Source organism: Lactuca saligna, chromosome 4, assembly GCF_052625555.1.
Source record: "Lactuca saligna cultivar CGN05327 chromosome 4, ASM5262555v1, whole genome shotgun sequence".
Taxonomy (NCBI): Eukaryota; Viridiplantae; Streptophyta; class Magnoliopsida; order Asterales; family Asteraceae; genus Lactuca; species Lactuca saligna.
Genome location: NC_136420.1, coordinates 336,490,077 through 336,514,402, shown reverse-complemented (window position 1 = coordinate 336,514,402; position 24,326 = coordinate 336,490,077). Strand labels below are relative to the sequence as shown.

Genomic DNA, 24,326 nt, shown 5'->3' with positions numbered 1-24,326 from the left:
ACATTCAAACAATACTTGTATTATAATCGTGTTTATGAAAGGCAGTATACACTCACTTGATCAGAAGACGATCGGACAACACTACGACTTGTAGAAGTAGTATTCTTCGGTGAAACCGGGATCACTTCACACACCTAGTTTCTCGCGGGCAGAGCTTCGGCTCGGAAACTCTTTTCTTCTCGGGATCTTCGGGATTCGGGACTTGCTTCGGGTCTCGGGGTTGATACCGGGGCTTCGGGGGTTAAAATAGGGCTTAGAGGGTGTATCGGGAGTGGGAGAGAAGGGATGGAGCAACCATAGTCGTCTGGCCCTTCAAATCTATTTATAGGGCAAATTTGGCCCTTGCCACGTCGTGGGATCCTTTTGCCACGTCGTGGGCTTGATCGTCACTGCATGCGTCATCCCAAGTTGCATCTGGGGGACTCCCGGAGCTGTCAGGAGATTTGCCACGTCGTGGTCTCTAACAGTTTTGGGGTTTCGCGCCCCGAACTTCAGAAATTCATAACTTTCGCATACGAACTTCGTTTTCGACGTTCTTTATATCGACGCGAATGTGAGATTATGCTCTATAACTCTCGTTTAGACTCCATTGGCTAGTTTTGACTTTATTTTTAATATATTATAAGTATATTACTTATATACTATCTATAGTAGGCCGGGACAGGAAAACTCTGTTCGAAATTCATAACTCCTTCATCTGAACTCCGTTTTCGTCTGTCTTTTTAGCGTTGGACTACTATAGAATAAATATTCAACTCTTGTTTAGATCACTAAGGATAGATATCTATCTACCTTAAGTTCACTATTTACGTCGCGCTGGGTCGCGCTGGGTCGTGTCGGTTCTGTCGCGAAACTTCGACAGGTCATAACTTCTTCGACGACTTGGTTAAGATTAATCCTTTTAAATAATCTTCCATCAAAAAGTCATTTTTTGATGCTTATCGTCTCTAAATTGACTAGCCCGGATCTACGGGTGTTACATCATGCTTTTGGTCTTTTCCAACCGTCGCATCTTCTGAAATATCGATCCAAGATTGTGCCAACACTAACGCTTCCAAAGGTTCCCAACATCTAGCCTCCGCCTTCTCTTTTCTTTTAGTCGCTGCTCGAGTGGGCTGAGTTTCTGTAACGAATTCCGGTTCAGAATCAGAAACAACCATTTCTGGTTGTGTTTGTGTTTGTTGAAGAAACTCGGGTTCGTACAAAAAATCAAATGGATTAAAATCCGGGTCGGGTTGTGGTAGTATAAAATCTTTTTTTTATTAGTAAACCAGTAATATAAAATCTTTTTTTTATTAGGAAATCATTAATACCGAAAAATCATATTCTAATTATCACATACATATACGATTCATCATTGAATCCGCGATTCACATTTATTTTCAATCGTTTCTTTTCTTCAAACATTCTCCTACAACATCGTTAATATTGCTTATAACTTCCATCATCATTCTCTGCTATCAACATTAGCTCTTGTGCGCTAGAAGGTCAGTACCTTCTTTCGCTTTTTATATTTTTTTTCGATCATTTTTTGTTCCTATATCAAATGTATGTATTCATATATTTCGATTTTCTTTGTCACAAATTACATGAAATCAGTTAACTACTTTTCTGAAACTTTTCAAATAAACATGAAAAGGTATTAGGTACCTTTAACAAAACAAAAAATAACTATCCTGGTAACTGACATTAATTACGAAAATGTTACTTTTATATATTAGAGATGATTATGATTTTTTTTTTAATTTTTATGTCATAAGAATCTGGTTAATTTTGGCATGATTTTAAAATATCATTGAAATTATTATGTTTTTAGATATCATATCAACCTACTTTTTTATCTTCGTATAGTAACAATAAAATTTATTAATTTACACAACAAATATAGATATTTCAAATTTTGTAATATTATTATACCTTACAAAATACAACTCCTTCCAAAATAAATTTTCGTCAGTAATTTCATCCATAATTTCAACAAATTTAAATTTGTATTTTCTTTATATAAATTTTTTTTAATGATCCTGATTTTTTTTTTCTCCAAAAGTATATCAAACATTTACGTTTTAGATAATGCTGCCCTATTATAATTATTATTTTCCAAAAGTATATCCGTTTAATGAGGAATTTGATATAATAAAGGAAGTGAATGTTAATTAAAATGAGATATATATTCCATAATTATTACATGAGTTTATTAAAAAAAATTAATATCAAGGTGTAAACATTAAACATTTTTAAAGTGAAATTTCAGAATACATACAAACGATAATGTTGTACAATGAAATATAAAATTGAATAGACTGAAAAAAAAACACTATTAAAGCAGTCAATTTTGAAAATAACATAGTTATGAAAAATTATAAAGTAAGATTAAAATTATAAGATATTAGGAGATTTGTAAAAAGTACATTTAGTAAAAGCGTTACGGTTATTAGAAAAAATAAGACCGTTAAGATTAGTGAAAATAGAATATATAAACTAAATTATCACAATAGTAATGAAATGTCATTATTTGATATTTCATATAATTGACAGATATATCAAAATAAATTGATATACTAAAATTATTCAAAGTTGCGCCAAAATTTTTGCGAACACTAAATAAATAAGAACAAACATAAAAACTAGCATTTATATTTATAATCAGTTTAAAATAAATCAATCATGATTTAGAAAAGAATCTCCATTGATGATATACTAAAATTAAATCTATATAACATTTAACACTTTATAAATTATATTACATATCTTTATTTGAATAAATAAAATAGTTGTTAATATTTAATGCAATAGAAAAAATGGTATATTGATTGTCAATATATGTTTAAATTAGGTAACATTATTATGCAATGAACGTCTAATTAAAATGCTTATAAATATATAAATATCATAACTATATAAGACGATGAAAATCGTTCAACTAATAAAACAAAAAATGATGTCTACAAAGAGATCTTTCAATTATTATATATATTTATCGTTTTCAATGTATTTTCTACATATTTCAATAATACCAATAACCATATATTTTTTTTATAATCATTATACAATATCTATAAACGATTATATGTTTTTTTATGCGTTTCCCGCGTTTAACGCGGGCTATAATCTAGTAGGTTAAACATTCCAAAAACCACAAAGTGATTTTACAAATCAAACCTCATGCGGACGATATCAAGAACTAAAAACTTTCATAAAAGTAATACATGATTTCCACGTATCAAATGGACATTCTGAGGATACTGAATCTGAATAGACAAATAAATAGATAAATAATCATATTTTGGTTCTAACATATTGTAAGCATATATATATATAATATACCTTTAATGCAAGAAGCAATGTGATAGTCTCCAAGGTATGTTTGACATAATCACCAACGAATATTTAGTCAGTATATCTGAAATGGAATGCTCAATGGTCAATAGATTCTAAAAAAATTTGGAAAAATGGCAATCAAAAGCATAGCATATGTACATTGTCTCTAGAAGTAGAAGGAAATACGTATTCATCAAAGAGGCGCATGAGATCACCAAACTGTCCATGTAAATCACTAAACACTTTCATCAGAGCTTTCAACTGACATATTAATCGATATCATAAAATTCACAACGCATTCAAACTACACACATTTATAATCGTTTCCTTTTTCACAAAGCCAACTACAAAACCGCTAAAGATGGTATTCACCTTCTACATAAAAATTTGGCATTTATGTAGTCTGGAAGATAGAAACAACAAAAGTCAAACCTTAGGAAAAAAATAGGTTTCTATTATTGTACTACCTCCCCACCCAAAAGAGCACAGTCAAATTGTTGGCAACCATCAACAAATCCTTTTATATCCTTTTCAACAATCTCAACATGAAGACGAATTGTTGCATAGTAATCGAGAAAGAATAAAGGCTTTACTCTAGATATGATGACGTCATTCTCACTCATTCCCACCTAAATGTAAAAAAAAATAGTGATAACAAAAAATACTACGATAATAATAATAATGTCGGAAAGTTAGTGAATTTTATTATTACCAAATCAATTCGAATGGAATCATGGATTCCAGTCTCCAATGTCAACTTAAGTTTGGTTCCGTACAAGATATGAATCCCCTAAAAACATAAATTAATTAAAATGAGAAAAATGTACATAAGAAATAGATTTTAATTTTTAATGCTAATAAAAAAGAAATAGTAAGTAGAAAAAGGCGACCAAAGAATTTTGTTAACATTTTAATTACATAATACATAATATAGCACACTACACCATCTCATTGTGCGACTATAACCTTCACCTGGCTTGATGAAGTTTGAAAGACCGAATTCAGTAAGTTTTATATCAGAATCTTTAGTTTTGGACATGAAAAGGATGTTCTGCACACAACCCAGACAATTTTAAAAAACATGGTCAATAACATTATATTATATATAGTTTGTCAAATATGAAAAAAAACACATACACATACAATTTAGATTTTATAACTTCAACTTTTGGAAGGAGAAGCTTTTGGACGATCCAAAGTTATGTAGTTTACATTTGTGCATCATGAATGAGCAAGTAAAAAAACATCTTCACATAAATGTTAGTCTCTATGTGACCATCACCATCTGTGAAGAGAAGTTGTTGGATAATACTTTTCTGGTTGGTTCTATATCTGCACTACTTTAATATTTCTTCCTTTTATCCTCCCTATGTTCCTTAACTGTGTTTGTATGAGTAGCACAATCATTGATCCAACAAAATATAATTAAATTGATGAGATCGTTAGGAACAAAACAATAAAATAATGGTCTACTGATGGTTACACACGAACAAATGATTGTTGGCATAATGTGCAAAAGCCTTCATTGGAAGATTGAATTGTCATGATCTTCTAGTGCCCTTTATAGATCAATAATAAGATCACAACAAAGAAAACTCAAAAGTAAAGAAAGCATGAGAAACAAAATATAAACCTAGGTTTGGATTCTTGTAGCTTATAGAGAATATAAGCATTCCCCTTTTGATCGTTTTGTGTCTTTATCAACCACCAAATGGGATTCATATACTGTGAAACTTGTTGAAGTGGTCTCTTAGATCATCTTCTCTATTTTTTTCATAACAAATCATTAACATAGTTCGATACATAATATCGTAATCTTTAAATATAAGAATTTGAATAAGATAAAACACATACGTAGCACTGTATAGAAGATTATGAACAAAAAGACAGCCAGTTTGACCCTTATAATTTAAGTAAAGACGAAACCAACGTTTATCTCAAGGTATATTATGGTGATGTATCTACAAAAGCAGCATGATATTGTACATATTGATGTTGTATCTTATCACATGAATTCGATCTTAAAGCTAAGTAAACTAAAAAATCACAGCATTTGTGATTCCACTTGTTTATAGACTTGTTTAGAATCCATGATACGATAAATCATTTGATTGGAAATGTAAATGTACTCGAACTTGTTGTTTGTGTTCACCATAACCCTTTGACCGGCTATCACAGGTCAAAAGCCGGTCAAAAGGGTTTTGGTGAACGCAAACAACAAGTTCGATGGTATATTGAATACAAAAAAAAATGGGACAAAATGAGTACGATCGCAAAAGTTAATTACCCTAAAGAGTCATTTTCCAAAAAAAAAAATGTCGATTTTAGATATTCCATGTAAATCGAAAACCTTTTTAAACAATATCCATAAATTTTAAAAAGATCCATATCAATTTACCACCCCTAAATTATCAATCAGAATTTGTATAATCAACATATTAAAGGGAATGAAAGTTAGTTTTCTCAAACAATTAGGGGTGGTAACTGTAAATATGAAAAGAAAAGTCCAAAACCTTTTTCTTACATATTCCAAACTAGATCACACATCAGCGGCGGACATTGGCTGTCCGACTTCCAACGCCGGCGTCTGTCACTCTCTCCCACATACACACCCACAGCCAGTGAGATATTTCGAATTTTATAAGCGTGTATGTTTGCAACTTGCCATAAATAATTTAGATTTTAAGCAGCACCCACAGCGAACTAATAGATTCCTTGCTTGGTTCTTTGGAAAAAAAAAAGGATTTACAGCTAGGGTTTTCATCGTAAAAGCAAGCTGAAATCATAGCTCCGGGAGTGAACCAACGGTTGTCCTGTATCTAACAGGAAAATGAAGTCAACTGTTAGCGAACTCATTCGCCGGAAAAGATTATTGAAGCATGTTTTGCTAGGACTAATTGCAGTGCTCGGATTGATTTGTTTGTACAATGGTTCGACATTTGCTCCTGGAACGGAAGAAGTTATTAGTTTGGACGAAGGTACGGATCCGATCACCGGAAGTTTTCGACCTAAACGTGATTATTTCGATGAATTGTTTGAAGATCAAGAACTAAACCCCGAGGTTCCCAAAAGCTTACCTGTAAGTTGTTTATAAGGATTGTTATAGATTTCTAGAATCAGTACATTGATTTGATTAACATTGATTTCTTGTTCGTTTGGTTTGAAGGTTTGTGATACTCGACACTCGGAGTTGATACCTTGTTTGGATAGACATCTTATCTACCAATTGAAGTTGAAGCTTAATTTGACTCTAATGGAGCATTATGAACGACATTGTCCGCCTGCAGAACGACGATACAATTGTCTAATTCCGCCTCCATCTGGATACAAGGTTAGTAATGATTGTTCTCTGTTTCCTTCCAGTTCAGATCTCCAAAGCGTTCAATGTGATTAGCGTTATAATTCCAGATCCCAATCAGGTGGCCGGAAAGTAGAGATGAGGTTTGGAAGGCAAACATACCCCATACACATCTTGCGCAGGAGAAATCCGATCAAAATTGGATGATAGTGATGGGAGAAAAAATCAGGTTTCCTGGCGGAGGAACTCATTTTCATTCTGGTGCTGATAAGTACATAGCTTCCATTGCATCTGTAGGTCACCTTTATCAATGTCTTTTTTGTCAAATTAGGGCATCCTTTAACTTGCATAATCATGATTCATTGTATAGATGCTCAAGTTTCCTGGTGACAAGCTCAATAATGGAGGAAACATCCGAACTGTTCTTGATGTGGGATGTGGGGTAGCAAGTTTTGGAGCTTATCTTTTACCCCTAGGAATCATAGCCATGTCTTTAGCACCAAATGATGTACATCAAAATCAAATCCAATTTGCACTTGAACGTGGGATTCCATCAACATTAGGAGTCTTGGGTACCAAAAGACTTCCATACCCAAGTAGATCATTTGAAATGGCTCATTGTTCACGTTGTAGGATTGATTGGCTTCAAAGAGATGGAATTCTACTCCTGGAATTGGACAGATTACTTAGACCAGGAGGCTATTTTGTGTACTCTTCACCTGAAGCATACGCACATGATCCTGAAAATAGAAGGATTTGGAATTCTATGCATGATCTATTAAGAAGAATGTGTTGGAGAGTTGTTTCAAGAAGAGATCAAACTGTTATTTGGGCCAAATCTTTAAGTAATAGCTGTTACCTTAAAAGACCATTAGGAACCAATCCTCCTCTATGCAGCTCGGATAATGATCCAGATATGAGTTGGAATGTGCATATGAAGGCATGCATCACCCAATACTCTACAAGTAAGCTCACTTTATTATAACATTGTTTCTTTGAATACAAATTCACATTTTGGATGCATTTTTTTTTTGTAATATAGAGATGCATAAAGGAAAAGGGAGTGGGCTTGAACCATGGCCAAGTAGGCTTATGGGCCCACCACCTCGCCTTGATGAAATTGGTGTTAGTGTTGATCAGTTTCAAGAAGACAGTGTAAGTATCTAAAATAAATGAAAAAGAAGTAAACTTTTTTTTGTTGATAATTGGTTTATGAAGTAATTATGTTATATGATGCAGGATACATGGCATCATAGAGTGATGGAGTATTGGAAGCAGATGAGATCTGTGATACAGAAAAATTCCATTAGAAATGTGATGGATATGAACTCAAATCTTGGTGGATTTGCTGCTGCTCTTAAGGAGAAAGATGTTTGGGTGATGAATGTTGCTCCTGTAAATATGTCTTCAAGGTTGAAAATTGTTTATGACAGAGGATTAATTGGAACAGTTCATGATTGGTATGCACTTTTTACATTTAACTCCCTCAAAATCTTCTCTTTTTTTCATACCCATTAACCCTTTGATGATAAAGATGTTGAAATTTTAATAATGGGTGTTTCATGTGTGAATCTTTTTCAACATATCCACATCCAAATGGGTGGGTTGACTAATGGGTCAAAATGAGTATTTTCACTAAAGTTAAAACGGGTCGTCGATCCGAATTGACCCATTTCTTTTTTAAACATACCCATTAATCTTTTTCAGATAAAGATGACAAATTTGTTAAAATTAGAATAATGGGTGTTGCATATGTGAATCTTTTTCAATGTATCCACATACAAATGGGTGGGTTGACTAATGGGTCAAAGTGGGTCTATCCAGGTTGACCCATTAACCTTTTGAAGATAAAGATGACAAATTTGTTAAAATTAGAATAATGGGTGTTGCAGGTGTGAATCTTTTTCAACATATCCAAGAACTTATGACCTACTTCATGCATGGAGAGTTTTTTCAGAAATTCAAGATCGAGGTTGTAGTGTTGAAGATTTATTAATTGAAATGGATCGAATGTTAAGGCCAGAAGGGTTTGTGATCATAAGAGACAAATCATCTATAGTTGACCATATAAGAAAGTTCTTGACAGCTTTAAAATGGGATGGATATTCATTAGAGGTTGAACCAAAAATAGATCCTCTTTCTTTAAACGATGAGCGCGTTGTAATTGCCAGAAAACAACTATGGGGAGATGATGATGATGAAATTTTATAAAAATGGATTTCTTTTAAGAATGTTTAAATTGAATTTAGGGAGATGATGTGATTGGATATATGTTGAAAATTTTGGTTGTAAATCATTGGGATTTGAGTAAAGAAGGAATTAGATAAAAAAAAATTTAAGTAACTAGTTTTTTAGTTTAATTTTTCTTAATGTATCTCAACATTTTTCTTATCTATGGAAATCTTGTTTAGTGTATCTTTAACATTTAATTTTATTAAGTTCACTTGTATATCATGTATAGTACGATAGGAAAATGGTAAAATTGTATGACACGGTTTGATGCACACCATTAGATTCTATCTCTATAATGTGCTTTTTTGCTACGATTCAACCAATTACATTAGACTAACCCTTAAAAAAAATTACATTTTTTCTATATGCGTATTGATGGAACATCGAGACCCAAACGGGAAACTGAAGAGGAGATGAAGTGCAAAGATAAGCCTTCGCTGTTTCGCAGGCAGTGGCGAGGTTGTATATTAGCATGACTTGACCCATTTTTTTTTTTTTTTGTTTTTTTTTTGTTTTGTTAAGAAATAAAAAGTTATATAGAACAAAAATATGTGACCTCCCTTATAAAAATTAAATGAACCACCTTGGCAAAAAATATGCTTATACAACAGATTTCTAAAACCCATATCCCATATCTTACTAGCCCAATAAATGTTTAGGGTATAATCTATAGCTCAACACAAATTAAATTAAAACAAAACATGAATTAAGAATAGGCGTTTTACAATTCAAACACACAAAGTTGGGAATCCATATTCCATTGGCATGAAATAGTACTATATAAGGAAATTCTATTTCCAAATTCCATTGTCATGAAAGACCTTAATGATGGATTGGTGATTCAAAATTCACACTTTCGTTCACTATTAATTACACTAGGTGTGAAACCCGTGTATTACACGGGTTGATTTAAAAAGTTAAATATAAGGTGTAGATATTAAGTATTTTCTAAAGTACAATTTTGAAATAAATATAAATGAAATGATGAATGCGTAATTCAATCTATACTAATAAAAAAATATTATCATGTTTAAAAAATTATGTTGAATATGAATGTATAAAAATTAAGTACTTTTTAAAATAAATTTTCGAAATAAATAGAATAAACCACAATGATCATTTATGTAAATTGTGTTATTTATTCTATACTAATATTAGTTAATATAAATTCACAAATTGAATTCATTAAATAGAAATAAAAATTCACAAATAGAAGGTTTACTATATACATTAATTCACATTAATTGTTATGAGGTGACATTTAATAGGTGGAAGTTGAATAAAAATGAAAAATATATATATAAATGATAAGTGGAAAAAAAAATAAAACTAAAAATTCTAAGAAAATTACATGTGTCAAATTCAATAAGAAGTTGACATTTGGCAAAATTATCTTTATTTATTAGGGTAGATTTGCCTTTTCTTTTTTTCTTTTTTTTTTAAATATTGTTTCATAATTTATTTTTTCTAAAAAATCTAACTTCTAAGATTGTTAATTGTCAATGGACAAAATTTTATCGATATAATATTGATCAATATAAATTAAATTAACTAATTGTGAGTTCAATACATATTGATTGAAGGCAAACGGGCAACAAGTTGCGCCGCTAGCCCTTTCTGGATGGCAAAACCAATTCTTTTGAAAACAACATTTGTGGATCTAGGAGATATGACATTAGAATGCATGACCCGTAGGACTCTATTAAGGAGCTCCACCGCCTCTGGTGCGAGAAAACCAAATGTATCGAATGCAAAAGGAACAAACACATGTTGATTTTCTCTACATACATTCTCGTGCTTTACCACTTTGCACGCAACAAATTTCAAAGCGGCATGCCTAGCTGCGAAACCTCCGCTCCCCAAACCAACGAGAGGAGAGACACCAGTAAGATCCACGCACGCATGCTTCCCTCCTATCCATCCAAAGACCAAAATGTCAGCTGGTCTAAGTGTGGACCTGCCATCTTGCGGGTCCGTCAAAAAGTTCATTGGCGCTTCTTTCTTCACAGATATACCAGCACGCCAACAAGCATCAAAGAGAACATCTCGAACCACATCATATCTATACTTGAAACCAGGGAGCTCTCTACAATGAACCGCGTGTTCCCCAAAGGTATCGATATTGAATGTTAACAGTGATTTTTTTCACTTTTTAATTGTTTCATGCTTTTACAATAATTTTTTTTTATTATTATTATTTTTTTTATTTCTTTTTTATTTTATGTTTCAAACTTCTAATGTGAATCGCTTATTTGAATGTTATTCAACAATAAAGTTGGTAAAGACCGATATAAAAAAAAGATGATCTTTTTAAATAATAGTTTGGTGTCATATATTGAAAAAAAATATTTTAGAAAGTATTAGTATCAAGGTATAAAAATATCGCCGTGTATAATTGTAAAAACTTTAAATATTTTTTTTACTTATACAACTCGACTTGATCTGAACTTGCAATAGTTTTCTTTTTTTTATATTTTTCTTTTTTATTGACTTCATTTAAGTAGAGACTTATGTAGTTTCACGTTCTAAACTCGCCAATCACAGGAATGTTCATATCTTTATTTGGCCAACTCTCGAGCACACATATATTCTACGTAATAATTCTCAGATTGCTTAAATTCCAGGCTATTTACTTTTTTCCTTAAAAACAAAGTTAACCGGGTAAAATTGCATAAACCTACTAATGACGGTGATCAAAATGTGGATTTTGAACAAATGCGTAACTTCAATGGTCATGTGTGTAAATGGTATAGTTTGATGAGTTTTTTTATAAGATTCAAACTTGAAAGGTGTTTTTTATACATTTCTGAAACTTTATTACATCTTTAAGTCATTTTCCGGGAAAAAAAAAAAAAAAAACCTCATTAAAAATCAAAAAATCTAAAATTTATTTATTCAAATAAATAGTTCCTTCCATACGATAACACGAACAAATATCTTTCTCCTTGACTCCGTGTTCTCCTCCAAAATATAAATGTTTTCATCTTCTTTCTGTTGAGATTTTTCGTCACATGTATTATAACGACTCTAGTGTCCTCAAATTCCATTTTAAGCACTATCTAAGAAGCAATCATTATGTTTTGGAGTACTTTATTTACATTGTAACTTTGAATTGGTATTTTTTGCAATTTTTGTTGTTCAAACACATTTAATTTGAAACGATAACCGATGTTGATTTCAAACATACATTTTATTGTTTAATATAGCTTTGACTTGTTCGAAGTGTAATTAGACTCACATAGATTGTAGATGGTTATTATTATTATTATTATTATTATTATTATTATTATTATTATTATTATTTGCATTGGTACTGTTTATTCTTGAGTAGGTTATAACCCGTGAAAACCACGGTTGGTATTTTAAAAAAAATATATAGTTAAAAAAATGTCAAAATTATGATTTCAGGAATGAACTATTTTAATAGATGACAATATCTTTATTAAAAAAAAACAAATTACTAAAACATCCATATTAATGGCATTTCACTATTTTAGTCGTTTCGCATAATTTATATTTGAAATTACATATATAATCTTAATATCTTATTACCTTTATATTGTATATCCTCTTAAAAATGTTGCAGCTTTTTCATCTTCTTCGTTTTCTTTTTCTAAAAAATGCATATTAAAGTATAATTTTCAATAAATTGTCTAAAAATGTCTAGACCAATATCCTCAAAAGTACATATTATCCCATTCTTTGATCATGAAATCACATCTCATGCATCAAACTTTGCTTTTTGAAACCAGGACCAATATTCTCAAAAGTACATATTATCCCATTCTTTGATCATGAAGTCACATCCCATGCATCAAACTTTGCTTTTTGAAACCATGTTGACTGTGTTTGAATTCTTCATAAACGTAAAATTATTTTGTATTTAAAACTATTTAATCAAAATAACTCCAAAGAAATCACATCATACTTCCAATCATTTATCAATGCGTCTTACTTTCCTTTACTTCAATAACATCAATGTACTTTGAAAAATTAAGGCTAAATGTTATTCATACAAAGAAGTTTGAAACTGGAACATTGTATCTTTCATGTATTCAACCCTTCATAAATGGTTCAAGGAAAATATTATGATGCATTGTCTAATAGCACGAGAACTTCATAAGAGAATAAAAAGAAAGTAAACTAAAAATTATAGAGTGATCCTTACCTTTTCACATTCAAGTTCTTTTCTAAATTGGTATTTTCATTTTCAAATTCTTATACTTTTTCGTAAATGCAAAATCACAAATTGTATAATTATAAACCACTTAATACATAGAAAAACTAAATATAAATGAGAATCCAAAATAAAATATATCTTAACAGCAGTTCTAGAATATTTTCATACTCTTTTACCAACAAAAGAAACATGTTGCTTGTGAGAAAGTTGGATTCCAACTGGCGGATCCTATCTTCTGAACTAACCAATTTCTCTATAGTGTCTTCATGTTGTATTATGAAAATTTACAGTGTAGAAAAACTAAGTAATTGCTTAATGGAGGTGAAATTTTACAAATATAGGTCTCAAAATCTCCACCAATGAGCACCTTTCTTTCGACAATTACTTAAAACATGAGTAGAAATCCCATGATTACCGTCCTATTGAATCTGTAAAGCTCAAATCAAGAACCTGTTGTTAAGCCACAATAGTCATGTAAAGCTCAAATCAAAACAATGACAACAACTGGATGATGTGTACAATCATACATTCGCCTTCCCCCGATCATCTAAAGTACCTGAAACATTTAAACCACAATTGTAAGTCAAAGCTTAGTGTGTTCCCTAAACTACCTCACACAACAATATAAATACAAAGCATGCACAAACACTAGCCTTCAGTCTGACTAGACCGCCTTGCAAGGCCTACAATACATTTGGACCGGTCTCCTTGGGCCTTCAGTCTGACTAGACCGCCTTACAAGGCTTACATTATATCTGGACCACCCAAGTATCTTGGCCTGCTGCACACAACAGGACCACCTCAACCCAACCACAACATGTCGACATATACACATAACAATAATAAGCAAGCAAAGCTAATCATAAAAACTACCTGCCTAACAGAACACTACAACATAAATCATCCTATCCATAAGGATATATAAATCATTATATCATAACACATCCTACACATAAGGATACATATTATAATACAAAGTATAGTGAGAAAACTCACCTTGCAAACTAGTAGATAACCAACACAGCTCACACAAATACAGAACTGGTACTACGAGTCACCTATACAACAAACAGAGACCAATTCCCATTCTATAGCCCAAAACCCCTCAAGTTGACTAAAAGTTAATTTAGTCAAAAAGTCAACTCAGCCGGCCACCACATCGTGGCCAAGCACCTACCACGAAGTGGCAGTCTCTCGATAAAACAGTCGTGAGAAACCCCATTACCATGATGTAGTAAGCATGTTGCCACGTTGTGGGAACTATTCTAGATCAGTTTAATGGATTAAGCCCTTAATCCATTAAGTCACACACTTATCTCTTCCAAAAGGCTTCCTAACATCCATAAGCTTCATAAAAATTGTTTCTTTATGGACATGCATGTCCAATACATGTCTTGAATTCTAATTAGTTCAAAATGGTGAAAATAAGGTCAAAACCTCATGCACGGAACCAAAACTCTACCAAAATTCAAATCTGGAACACTAGGCCTCAAAGGGACTTCAAGGATCCATAAAGTTGCCAACTTTATGGAATCCATCCACTCAAAAGATAAGAACCTAAGGACTTACAATGGTCCAAAATGTATGCAATAAGGTGGTATGGGAACTTACTTGTTGGATCTTTGCTCAAAGGACACCTTCTTCTCCTTCAATATCACCAAAAACCACAAAAAAAAGCTTCAATAACTCAAAGATAGAGGCTAGGGTTTGTTTAGGTCGAAAGAGAGGTGATGGAGGCCAAGGGTGAGCAAACTGTAACCATCAAATCCCTTAAATAGGACCCAAGCCCGAAAAATTAGGGTTTTGCATACTGGCTGCCACCACGTCGTGGCCAACAGCATGTCACGTAATGGTGTCCAAAATGAAAGGAGTGTTTCATTAGGTGTCGTCACGTCGTGGTGCTATCACTACCACGTTGTAGCCACCGAAAACTCTATATTTTGAGTTTTGAATGCCATAACCACAAAAGAAGTATATATTTGGAACTTGGTGTCACAATAATTTTTCATTTGATCATTCATAAGAGACAACTCATTTATAGGTGACCATATAAGAAAGTTCTTGACCGCATTAAAATGGGATGGATATTCATTAGAGGTTGTACATCTTTGGGATTTGAGTAAAGAATGATTTAGATAAAAATTTAAGCAACTAGGTTTTGAGTTTAATGTATCTCTAACATATTTCATATCTATGGAAATAATGTGTAGTGTATCATTGACATCTAATTTTATTAAGTTAGACTTGTATATCATGTATAGTACAATGACAAAATGGTAAACTTGTATAACATGTTAAAATAGAATGAAGATATTGTTGGATTTGTTTTGTCATCATAATTCATAAAACACAAAATGGTTGGTCTTGAATTTTCTTTTCAAGTGGAAGCATGTGATGTGCACTAAAGTAGAGTTTCAACGGATTTTGTTTGTAGTCATTAAGCACTTTATTTGGAATTGGAAACACACCCAACAAACTTATTCCATTCGATTTGGTTTTATAGTTTAGTATGGCAACGTTGTGTTCTAATCCACCAAAAAGAGCATGTGAAATGCATAATCAGAAAAAGAAGATCCGCATACGTACTAAATGACCAAAACTGGACCACTAACCCAACAACCAAACCTAATACAAACTTAGGCATTTTTTTTACTTTGATAAATAAAAAATAAAAACATAAAGAAAGTGTGTTTCAAGTTTCAAATCCAATGCAACCAGCCAAACACAGTAATTATATTTTGTGTACCAAATGGGGCCTAGTAATGTCTAGATTGATTGATGAGTTTCTCACTTTACATACACGCTATTTCACTCTAACTTGCCAACTAAAAAAATCCAAATAACCCCCGATAAATACTTATATTACAAAACACACCAGAAAGAAGAGAAAAAAAAAAGTTGAATTTTAACCTTAAAGTAGGTTCATGATGAGAAGTTTTATGTGTTGATAATCACACTCTCATTGGCGATGGCCTTCAGGAAGAGTAACAACCTTATGAAAGGGCACATGCCTCTGAGGCAAAGATCCATCTTCCTCATCATCATCAAACTCCAAAACATAACTACCAATTAAAAAAAAACCCACCAATATTTTAATCATTTTTTTATACCAAGTAAGGATAATAATAATAATAAAATCTAAAACTTACTCGTCTGTTTTCCTCTGTTGTAGGTTTTCACATTGCAGTTGCACCCACAAACAACAAGGCATAAATGTTGTTATCGGCATAAAAAATATATATATATAAAAAAATAAATAATAATAATAATAATAATACCTTGCGGGTATTGACGACAGTTGCTTTGTAAAGCGCGGTGGTTCCAGGGTAAACAGCCAATACGTGTTTGCCAGGTGGAAAGTCTTGAGCGGTGGATGGATCGTTTCTCTTAGGGAATGGTATAATATGTGACATAGGAAGTTTGTACTTCCTGATAATTGTAAATTTTTAATTCCAAAATTCAAGTATAGGAATAGGAGTATTATTATTTTTAAAAGTAAAACAAATTCAAGCCATGTTCTTCATCAAATATATATACCTCTGACCAGCTGGTTCTTCATCATCACCTGGTTCTTCATCAAGAACTTCAAATCTGCATAAATAAAGCAACTAATCAAATAAATAAAAAAGCAAAATATAAAATGAAATGACAAATATGTCCTCAAGTCTTTCAACGTAAATAAGATAACCTACAATGAATTATAAACATTGCATACAGTTAAAAGTGTGCTTACTCTCTTGTTTCCCTATCAAAGTGAATTACTTTAACGATAAACCACTCATCCTTGTCAGCATCCTCTTGTGTGACCCTAGCAGCCACCTGGCAAAAGTTCCATTTGACTTTCAGAAAAAAAAAATTCTTTTAAAAAGAAATAAATTAGTATTTTTTGGGCATAATACTTGTTCCCCCTTCAAGCTTGCAAGGTGTTCAAGGTGATTACGAAGAGAAGGAGAAAGCCTTGGGACATCTGGATCAGCTTTCAGTCTTTTCTTCTTTTGTTCATTGCCTTCTGCAATATAATAATTTTCAAAAATTAAAAATAAAGCAACGTTTATTTCTTTATTCTTGCATTATCAGATATAATAAATAATATAACCAAATCAGCTAAATGCAATAAATACCAATGTCTTTTCATTTATTTGTTTATTCTAGCATCCTACTTTCAATTTTTTTTTTTTCTTATCAGAAGATTAACTTTGAGAAATCTACTGAATGACATTATACTTTGAAAATCTATACAATTAAAGCAATGAAAAATGCTTGGTATCTGGATGACATTCACCTAATTGGGTTAGATTTTTCAAAGTAAAAAAATGGAAGAAATGAAAGTAAAAAGATGCTATAATAAACAAATCAATCAAAGTACATTAATATTTTATTGCAATTAACTTCAGCTTAAAAAGGCAATAAGGATTATAAACCCACCCATCCTTCTTCTTTGTTGCCCAGGGGGGCCAGAAGGTATCAGAGCATCCAACTGAACTAACAACTGAGTCGAAACACTGCACATAATAATACATAGAAAATTAAAAAAAAAAAAAAAAAAAAAAAAAAAAAAGAGAGAGATTGATTGTAATTTAGAGAAATGAAACAGACGTACGCCACTTCACTTTCTGAAAGTTCTTTTGCTTGAATGTAAAGCATCTTAAGCCTTGAAAGTGAATTATCACCAGGCTTCTCAACCACCTCAGGAGCTGCATAATTATATTATTTCATCAACAACAGAAATTAGTGCTAAATTAATTGTTTAACCCATATGATATGCAAGTTTGCTTTAGATGTCTTATTTATAAGACATCTAAAGAATTGAATTTCAAAACCTAATTTAAGCGTTCCCCTAGATTAGGAAACTTAATAATTTCTTAACACCTCAAAATCGAATAGTAAATATTTTGGGTAAATTCATACAACATCGTTAAAGTAAACTATCTGATCATTGATTAGATATCAAAAAAAAAAACCCTAGAGAACCCAATTAGAAATGAAGAATGATTTTATTTCCCCCAAAATCTTGAATTCCCTCACAGAATACACCAACAAGAATAAGAATATAAAACATGAGAGTGAGAGTGAGACTCACTTGATTGTAGCTTTTTGTGAAGCTTGTTGATCTCAATTAGTATTTCCTCTTGGTCTTTCCTTAAACGATCAAGCTCCTTTGATTGATCTAACATTCCTGCAACATCTGGTGAGGACATTTTTGGTATTTCTCCTCCAACTTCAACAAATCACTGATCCCTTTCCTTTCAAGATCCTAAATTGTGTTTGAAAAAATTGATGGTTATGAAAAGCTAACTTATTTGATCGAATCATAGTAAAAGGGGGAATTTTAGATTCTGAGGGATTACAGTGAAAACGGAAAGAGAGTTGTTATAATAATAGTTGGAAAATAAAATTTGGGCCCAATTAAACATTTTTGGCCCATTTCAGTTAGCACGATTGAAGTCATCATAAAAGAGTCAACTATTAAAAAACATTGAGAGAAATAACATAAATCATGGAATTTATACAACTCTTTAACCTCGTGGCATAAGTGTCTTGTGATATTTAAAATCTACTCACACCTAAAGGTAAATACTTATGATGTTATTTGCTTTTGCATGCTACCTTGATTGGATAATTAGATCATCAATAAATGTTTATAACATCTTTTATAGTGGCAATAAGATAACAATCTAAACCAAAATAATATATCAATATTTTGTAATGATGACCAAATTTTAGTTTGTGGGAAAAAGGAAGGTTCAAGTTATATAAAGATTGTTGTAACATTTTTCAAAATAAAATAAATATAAAAAATGGTTACATAAGCTACAACAAGCAAATAGGCAAATACGATTGCTGTCCTGAATTTGCTTATCATAGTTTTGAATTTGAACAAGTTGGTTTTTTAATCTCAAAAAGTTTGTTTTGTTTTGATTCAAACTAGAATTCTTTAACTAACAATAATCATTGTAAATGTATTAAAAATAAATATATTTTCTCTTGAGAACACATTTCAAACTAGCCTCAAGCTAAAGTCTAAATGCAGACCTATGTACAGCTTTATATTAGTACAAGTCACTACAGCAACATTACTTGGGATTTCAAAATGTGTATCTTTCTGTATACTCATATAAAAATCTAAGATAAGGCCTTTCGAAGTTCATGGACAGAAATAAAAAAGAAAATAGCTCTTTTATTTGAAAATTTATAATGCCAATAAAGAGTTGATCACTCCATTAACAGAAATGAAAAAGAAGGCAACTTTAATTGATAGATATGTGTGTATGTTTATACAGAAACTAAACATTAAAGTTCATGTAGTAAAATAATTTTGGGACAACAGATTGATGGTTTATTGTGAAATTAATCCTCATTAGAAGTAATTTTGTGAGGGTCGTAATAATCATCAAGCCATCAAGTCATGGTCATAACTAAAACGGGAAAGTATCAAAATTTCCTATAGTGCTTTAAAGTCATTAGAAGTAGCAACATCAATAAGAGCAAATAAGAACCCTAACTTCATTTATATCCATAAGCTGAAACCCTAATTTATGTCCAATCATATAATAAAAGCATTACTTTTCACATTCTCTTCAACAAAAAACAACCCTAAATCAAGCAACAAACTCAGGATAGTAATACATAGTAATTTCATTGATAATGACATTATCGTAAACAAATCACATGATCAACATGCCTATTGCATATAATTGATCCTCCTGATATAAAACATTAATCCGTCGGAAACAAGTATACGATCAGTAAGTTTAAGGATGTGGATGTGCAAATACACATAAATATATATATAGGAAGAGTACAGCACGCTCACGTGTCGTAGATAGAATCATCTGCTTTCGTGAACAATTCTTCAACCTTTCGAAGAAATGCAAGTGGATATTAGTGGAAAGAATTCTTTCTTCGAAAAAGATGACGACGACTTACAGAAATTGAGACGTTTCGCGGGGGAGGGAGACGAGAGTCAGAGAAGACACAAAAACCCAAATCCCTTTTCCAAACGAATTTACTTCATAATTCCCCTTTTCCTCATAACTTGGAATGGGTTTTTGGTAAAGAATGTGAGATTATCGGTGTTTAATTGTATTTATTCATTAAAATTAAAATAAGAGGGGACTTGTAACAAAATATCATTTTAATATCCGTCACAATTTTAAAAACTGTGTTATAAAATTAATCTTGCCAATTATTTTATCTTAAATTGTTTAATAACGTCTTCATGAAAAATTTCAGAATTTTTTTATTAACTCTCTTAAGAGTTAAGAAATTTATTTACAAGATAAATTTAGTTTAAAAAAAGTTATATATAATTTTTTTTGGAAAAATATATTTGTAAACTTGTAACTATAGATAGTTTTTTTAAAGATTTATTGATAGATAACTTTTTATGAAAAAAAATGCTATTACAAGTCAAGAAAATAAACTATTATATGTTAAATTTAAATAATTCATCGATATATAAAAATGTTTTTTTAATCATTTTATCCCTTACGTTATTCAATAATTAATAAGTTTAAATTACAACAGAAACCAACACAAAACTAGTTATTCTCTATTCCCACATAATGGTATCGGTTCACAAACTACAACGGAAACCACATGAACTGAAATTGGAATTCAAGATTCCATTCTATAGCCAAATATATGGAGTTCAATCTCTTCGACTTCTTTCAAATATCCTACAAGGAATTGTCCATTCCCGAAACTGAATTCCATTCATTCTCTTGTTAAATATCAAAGGAATAAAGTTGAATTCCATTCCATTTTTCTGACAACCAAACACATGACATAGATTACAAGAAACTTAACTACCAAGAATAATCATACAAAATCTACATATAATTTTTGGGAATTTCTTTCTCTAACTCCTCAAAATCCCAGGCATCATCTACCGAATATTCCCCTGAAAAAAATAACGTTGATAATAATGAAGATTATATATCAAGTTAACTTATCAAAAAAAAAAAAAAAAAAAAAAAAACATGGCAATTTCAATTTATTTACTTATAAAATGTTAATTAGGGTTATATTTTAAGTCAAATAAGTAGAATTTAAGATGTCTTACCAATGGAATCTCTTCGTAGAGCAGTCATATGAGCACAACTGCAACAACAAAAAAAAATCAATACACAATTGTAACCATTTATTTTAATGTAGCAATGCACATTTTAAGGTTATGAATTATGATTATTAATTTTTTTTATTCTACCTGTTGAGAGCCTTTGCAAAATCTGCACATAGGGATCGAATATATGTCCCTTTTGAACATGTCACCCTAAAAATCACATTTTGTCTGCAAAACAAAAAAAAAAATCTTGTAGTTATGTTGAATTATATATTTCTTAGTCAACCCAACACCCAATAATTTGACCCATTATCTGACCCGTTTAACTAACCTGTCTTCTAGACTTCGTTCAACATCAAACTGAAAAATTGATATTCTTCTTGGTGAAAGTTCAATGCTTTCTCCTCTTCTTGCTTTCTCATATAACCTCTCACCTCCAACCTATTAACACATGAAATCAATTATAATTTATATATATACTATTATATTTACCATTTTGCCACATCAGCATAACTTACTTTAATGGCTGAAAACATTGGAGGGACTTGCCATATTTCCCCACAAAATGATGCTGCACTTTTCTTTATATCATCATCCTTTATGTGCTCCCATGGCTCACGTTGTATCACCTAAAGAATACAAAAATAATGGTAAAATAAAGGACAAACATGCCCTTAAACTTTGGTTGCATGCATTGCTCCCAAAAAAGAACAAATTTTGCAATGGGCATTTCAGTCTTTTAAATCTAGAATTTGTGAGCATCAACAATTTCAATCTTTAAAGAATACACACACCGGTGAGTCAGCATCAAGGGTTGAGGTAGCTTCCCCTAAACGAAGAACTCCACTATACCCTTTAACCATACCCTGAAATCTGCCATAAAAACTTAATTACTTAGTGGAAAGTTTGATTTGAAACACAAACACTAAAGGGGTGTTTTGACCCTAAACAATCAGAAATTCATAATCATAATCACTTTTACCTAAAAACTCAAGTTGCAATACTCAATTTAATCATTAAGAACAACAAAAACTCCTACCTATCAACCAACTTTGTTGCTTTGCCAATACATACAATAAGCAAACCAGTTGCCATAGGATCAAGAGTCCCTGCATGCCCAACCTATAACAAGCAACTTTTATAAAGTAAAATAAAATCAAATATAATATAATATAATAGTTGCATAATGCATTACAAATGCAAAACAATAAAAAGATACCTTTTTTACATTGACAAGTCGCCTCAACTTCCCACAAACTGTAAATGAAGTCCATCCTGTAAAGTGAGATTATCTTTCAGAAAACTGTAATGAAAAGTAGTAAATCTAATGAGCATTTTAAAGTCAACAACTGAACAAATTGATGCTAACCTTTAGGTTTGTTGACCAAAAGAACAGCTCCAGTTGGACCATCCCATTTAGGAGGAAGCCCTGAACTTCGACCTGAGATGAAGGGTAGTGTGTTATCAACTTCATTGGGGACTTTCTTCAAACACTTGAAGAACTCCTCAACTTTCTTCTCTGTGATATCCATTTTCACATCTTTGTTCACTTTCTCCTCCTCAAAGAATACCAATCCCTTCTCATCTTTCTTCTCCCCAACACCCTTAACTGCAACCCTCTTCTTCTTCTTCTCCTCATTCGATTGACCTGGTTCAAGAAACGCCTTGTCAAAACATTGATCAGGGAAAAATTTCTTCTCCAACTGATACACCATCTTATAATGCTTATCTTTTTCCCATGGATATGCGAAAGCATCGTAGAAATACAATTCCTCTTCTCTTTTATGCAATGTGCATAACTTAACAACTTCTTGATTTAACTCAATGTACTTATTCTCATGCTTACCAGCATCATCTTCTGAATCCGAACCATACATTCTCTTTTGTCTCTTGTTGTAATACTTCCTTTTAGATTTGTCCATCTCATCATTCAACAAGACGGGTTGCTTCTGATCTTGATTTGGTGTGGGTAACGAGGGTGCTGATTCTGAAGTTAATTTCATATCAACCCAGTCATCAAAACCCAAGTCGGTATCTGGAGGTTTGGAATTCGGGAGCGGTGGTGCTCGGCGGCGGCGAGGGTGGTGGAGGGGTGTGGTTTGAGGTGGGCGGGTGATTATCATTTCGTATTGGAGTGGGAATGGAGTTTTGGTGGTGGAATATGAATGTAAGGATTGTGATATGAAAGGCTTGCAGAATAGTGTTGTACGAAAAGTGAAGTTGGGTCGAGGGAGGAAGAAGATAAGAGATGATGCGCGGCTTATGCAACACTTCGCCATTTTTTGTGCAACTGATTTGCAATGGGTATGCAGAGGTTGAAAAGAGGGTTTTAGGTTTAGGGGGTGTTTAGTCCTATTTGCTTAGGAAGCGAGCGGAAATTTCTAAAACAAAATACTATTTTGGATACAAAAATTACATAAATTATTTTGAGGACAAAATCACATAAATGGTTTATGTGTTTCTCTAACTTTTTTTTTTTTAAGGGAAAATGACTCCTAATGGTAACTAACTGTTATGTTTGTTTTCATTTTCATTTGGTCCCTTTTTTTGTACTCAATATATTATCGAACTTGTTGTTTGTGCTCATTATAACCTTTTTGATCGGCTTTTGACATATGATTGTCATTTAAAGGGTTATGGTGAACACACACAACAAGTTCGTTGATATATTGAGTACAAAAAAAGAAAATAGACCACATGAGAATAAACTCAACAGTTGGTTACCCTCCTGAGTTATTTTCTCAGAAAAGTTAAATGAAATTAAAGTTGCAAAATTATCAAAGACTGCAACCTTCTTTAGTCATAATGTATGTGAAGAGCATTTCGGAGGGGTAACTTCGTTAAAACATGGTCTATGTTATGCTTACTGTGGTTAGTAGCTGTCAACACCTCTCTGTAAAAGGATATGACTGTGTATGGTATATTTATCAACATACATGTTTAACTCAAGGTATATTATGGTGATGTGTCTGCAAAACCTGCATGATATTGTACATTTTGTTGGTGTATCTTATCCCATGAATTCGATCTTAAAGCTAAGTAAACTAAAAACTCACAGCACTTGTGATTCCACTTGTTTGTAGACTTGTCTAGAATCCATAATATGATAAATCATTTGATTGGAAATGCAAATATAGTCATGAAATGCATCTGCTTAGTCAAGATTCCCCTAATAAATATTCAAGTGCATTACAAAGTTGTACATATATGAATAATGTTCTTTCGCGGGT

The 24,326-nt window shown here is 31.9% G+C and overlaps 3 protein-coding genes across 8 annotated transcripts; 1 reads left to right on the top strand and 2 right to left on the bottom strand.

Moving 5' to 3' along the window:
- The first annotated feature begins 5,867 nt into the window (after positions 1-5,867).
- LOC145044201 (S-adenosyl-L-methionine-dependent methyltransferases superfamily protein) lies at positions 5,868-9,043 on the top strand. Of its 2 annotated transcripts, XM_078993057.1 has the most exons (8): positions 5,868-5,969; positions 6,064-6,400; positions 6,488-6,652; positions 6,730-6,912; positions 6,990-7,584; positions 7,662-7,774; positions 7,859-8,079; positions 8,512-9,043. In XM_078993057.1, the coding sequence occupies exons 2-8, from the start codon at positions 6,152-6,154 to the stop codon at positions 8,828-8,830; spliced, it is 1,845 nt and encodes a 614-aa protein (XP_078849183.1). In that variant the 5' UTR covers positions 5,868-5,969; positions 6,064-6,151; the 3' UTR covers positions 8,831-9,043. The 2 variants fall into 2 exon arrangements, with proteins under 2 accessions (XP_078849183.1, XP_078849182.1); XM_078993056.1 differs by having other exon boundaries at positions 5,868-6,400.
- A 6,665-nt stretch (positions 9,044-15,708) lies between these two features.
- Positions 15,709-20,090, bottom strand: LOC145044200 (SAGA-associated factor 29 homolog A-like). Of its 4 annotated transcripts, XM_078993053.1 has the most exons (11): positions 19,959-20,090; positions 19,846-19,889; positions 18,112-18,285; positions 17,632-17,725; positions 17,457-17,533; positions 16,931-17,040; positions 16,765-16,850; positions 16,569-16,622; positions 16,310-16,460; positions 16,181-16,194; positions 15,709-16,093 (listed from the first exon to the last, which is right to left on the bottom strand). In XM_078993053.1, the coding sequence occupies exons 3-11, from the start codon at positions 18,227-18,229 to the stop codon at positions 15,991-15,993; spliced, it is 807 nt and encodes a 268-aa protein (XP_078849179.1). In that variant the 5' UTR covers positions 18,230-18,285; positions 19,846-19,889; positions 19,959-20,090; the 3' UTR covers positions 15,709-15,990. The 4 variants fall into 4 exon arrangements, with proteins under 4 accessions (XP_078849179.1, XP_078849180.1, XP_078849181.1 ...); XM_078993054.1 differs by having other exon boundaries at positions 19,846-20,016; XM_078993055.1 differs by lacking the exon at positions 19,846-19,889 and having other exon boundaries at positions 19,959-19,977.
- Positions 20,091-20,557: 467 nt separating this feature from the next.
- On the bottom strand, positions 20,558-23,437 carry LOC145044199 (Pseudouridine synthase family protein). Of its 2 annotated transcripts, XM_078993050.1 has the most exons (10): positions 22,943-23,435; positions 22,466-22,744; positions 22,316-22,371; positions 22,136-22,218; positions 21,891-21,969; positions 21,615-21,725; positions 21,428-21,537; positions 21,241-21,324; positions 21,097-21,134; positions 20,558-20,934 (listed from the first exon to the last, which is right to left on the bottom strand). In XM_078993050.1, the coding sequence occupies exons 1-10, from the start codon at positions 23,373-23,375 to the stop codon at positions 20,864-20,866; spliced, it is 1,344 nt and encodes a 447-aa protein (XP_078849176.1). In that variant the 5' UTR covers positions 23,376-23,435; the 3' UTR covers positions 20,558-20,863. The 2 variants fall into 2 exon arrangements, with proteins under 2 accessions (XP_078849176.1, XP_078849175.1); XM_078993049.1 differs by having other exon boundaries at positions 22,466-23,437.
- Between the last annotated feature and the right edge of the window lie 889 nt (positions 23,438-24,326).